This window comes from Limulus polyphemus, unplaced genomic scaffold, assembly GCF_000517525.1.
Source record: "Limulus polyphemus unplaced genomic scaffold, Limulus_polyphemus-2.1.2 Scaffold3054, whole genome shotgun sequence".
NCBI lineage: Eukaryota > Metazoa > Arthropoda > Merostomata > Xiphosura > Limulidae > Limulus > Limulus polyphemus.
The window spans coordinates 140099-143330 of NW_013668664.1; the positions used below are offsets into that span (position 1 = coordinate 140099).

The 3232-nt window shown below is 31.6% G+C and overlaps 1 protein-coding gene across 1 annotated transcript in view; it reads left to right on the top strand.

Moving 5' to 3' along the window:
• The window catches only part of LOC106468567 (ubiquitin carboxyl-terminal hydrolase 38-like), a gene marked incomplete at its 3' end in the record, with an annotated part of 19757 nt that overhangs the window by 12763 nt on the left and 3762 nt on the right, over positions 1-3232 (top strand). Inside the window, exons 5-6 of the mRNA XM_022396895.1 lie at positions 1636-1936; positions 2721-2831. Coding sequence (XP_022252603.1) covers positions 1636-1936; positions 2721-2831 — 412 coding nt within the window. The remainder of the gene's footprint in view (positions 1-1635; positions 1937-2720; positions 2832-3232) is intronic.

The following is a 3232-nucleotide window of genomic DNA, read 5'->3' on the forward strand; positions in this document are numbered from 1 at the left end:
ATATCAAATTTTGGGGTAAAAAAGTGTGTCTTATACACCAAAAAATACGGTAGTTAGAAGAATTTCATAAAATTTAGCAAATTTGTGCTTAAAAGCTGGCAATGAATAATAACCATCCACCCATATGATTCTTTTGAAAATTTGAGCTAGAAACTGCTAATCTAGTTTGCTTGGCCTAACCAGTACTTATGAATCTGCACATCCTTTCATCCTGTAATTTTGCTGTTCTAAATTAGCCGTATTTAATCCAAATGACAAAAACATCTTCCACTTTTACTCTTAGTTGAAGCTGTAGTAAAAATTTTAGACTGATAGCTCGTGACTTTTTATGTAGGCATGTGCAAAAATTTGGTTAAATTTGAGCTGTCTTTGTTGAATAACTTTGCACATGTGGCTTATATTCACACCACATGAGACTCCTAAATGTAGGTTGTTAAGATCTATTAGTGTACCAAATTTGAAAAAATCAATAAAAGTGAAGTATATTTTAATATCAAATATATTTTCTATACTTTCAGTGCAAAGAAAAAAAAAGGAAATTATCAATCGAAATTGGAGATTTTACATTTTATGTATTTGTTAATGGATTGCCTTGAAATTTGGTATGTGAAGTAAGGGTCCAGTAGAGCACATTCACTAAAAATATGTGATAGTTTGGATTAGCACAGTCTGAGCTACAGAAAGTGGAAAATCACTAAACTATCACTCATGTTAATAATACACAGTGTGTCCTGCAGGTGTGTCTTGATATCTTGAATCGTTGTTGTATTTAGATAAGTTCATATCATGCACCACTGTCTTCTTGGATATTGTTCATATCATGCACTACTGTCTGTTTAGATACAGTTCGTATCATGCACTACTGTCTGTTTAGATACAGTTCGTATCATGCACTACTGTCTGTTTAGATACAGTTCGTATTATGCACCACTGTCTGTTTAGATACAGTTCGTATCATGCACTACTGTCTGTTTAGATACAGTTCGTATCATGCATCACTGTCTTCTTGTTTATTCTACTTGAAGATGTTTAGATCGGCCTATTAGGATAGTGGCCTGTGTTCTTATATCTGTTTATTGTGGTAATTTAACCAAATGATGGTTATTAGGACCTTGACCTGTGTTCTTGACTAATAAACATCTCACTACCCATGCACCCAGTGATCAACTCAAACCATTTACACGTACATGCACATATATTAACAAGTGTAGGTGAAACTAAGTGCTTGTTTAAAATAACAATTCATGTTAACAACAAAACCAATGGACTAACTATATCATGCTGCCTATGTAACCAATCATCAACTGAAACCATTCACAGACACACATTAATAAATGAAGGAATGCTGTCAGAGGTAGGAAGTTGGTTGAAATAAAAATTCAGTACTGAATTGCAATTTCACGTTGAATTCCCATAACAACTAGGAACATCATTCAACAAGAACACAGACCAAGACCCTAATAACCATCACTTGGCTGAATTACCACAATAAATAGATACAAGAGACAACAGTTGGTTTTGTTGTTGGCTAACCCAAACACTGTTTTGTTTTAGAATGGAACACATTATAAAATCTGATTTGGAAAATTAATATGTGTTTGAAATGAATTTCACATTTTTTTTTTTTTATATCAGGCTGATTAAGTTGATCCATTATAGTCTGGAGATGCTGTGGGAAACAGAAAACTTCAAATCTTTGTGCCACATTGTTCAAACCCAATCTGTAACTTGTCTACTAGAAAACAAGGAGCTCTCTGTTCTTGTTGCATTTACTGAGCTGTTTAGATACATCCCTCAGTGTGTACCCATGGGAGATTTGACTTCTAAGCTGTGTATTGCTATAATTCACTGTTTAGCAAATATTCGTGTACCAGACCAGTCAAATGAAATGGGAGGATTCATTTTTGATATTTCAAAAGTTTGTAACTTTTTACAGGTGGGTAGAATGTAAAGTTTTTGAAATCATGTTAAGTTTAAAACAATGCAATAGACGTAAAAAGAACAATAAAGCATTGTTATATATAATATAAAAGTTAAAAAGTATAAATTAGACATAAGAAAAAAGATGGTGATATGTGTATTTAAAAGTATTTACTTTAAATATTGCTGTCTTTAGTCTTGTGATATTTTACTAGATCCAGCTTATTTGAATATTACCAGCAGCATGATGTATGGCTATGTCCAATTTCACTAGGATCTTTATTCATTCATAGTTATACATAGAAATATTACAAATGAAATTTGGTATTAACTTTTTATTGAGTACTGGTCACTGTTCAAAGTATGATTTAACATTTTTATTCGTAATCTCCCTGACACATATCATGAAGTATGATTCCTCATTAACTTTATATCAGTCTCCCTTATTTTATAACTGTCCATGCAAGTTTGATTTTACATATAAATTTCTTTTTATCTCTCCATGACAGTAATTGTATACTAAACATAAAAATTAAGTTTATGATGTTTATTTGTGTTTAACCATCCTAGTTTCACTAAGAATAGCACAAGGTAATAGTAACATATGTGTACATGACACTTAGTATGAAGTGGAACTCTCATGAACTAATTAGCCTACTGGTTACTAAACACTGAAAGCATAAAGAAAAGTTAAGCCAGTTTATAAATTCAAGTTATTAAATCTTGTATTTGTTTAATACATACACTTTTTTAAGTTCAAGTTATAAAAGCACTTAAGTTCTATTGGTTTAAATCTCTAGACAATTTGGAATTCGTCGGAATCTTCTGTCCAGAAAACTTTAGAAACTATGTACTTTTTGTTACAACAAGACACCAAAGATTGCTCTCCTGTCCTAGCTGCAGTAGTTGAAGTGAGTTACTGTTTCATTGTTTTAACACACAATAGGAAAAGTGAGTTATGTTTTTGTCTTAACTTTACAGCTTCCTAGTTCTCTTTTAATAACACAACAATGTGAGTAATTTAATATATTTACAGCTTCCTAGTTATCTTCTAATAACACAATAATGGAAGTGGGTTACTATGTTTACAGCTTCCTAATTCTCTTCTGATAAAACAATAATGGAAGTGGGTTACTATGTTTACAGCTTCCTAGTTGTCTTCTAATAACACAATAATGTGAGTAATTTAATATATTTACAGCTTCCTAGTTCTCTTCTAATAACACAATAATGTGAGTAATTTCATATATTTACAGCTTCCTTGTTCTCTTCTAATAACACAATAATGGAAGTGGGTTACTATGTTTACAGC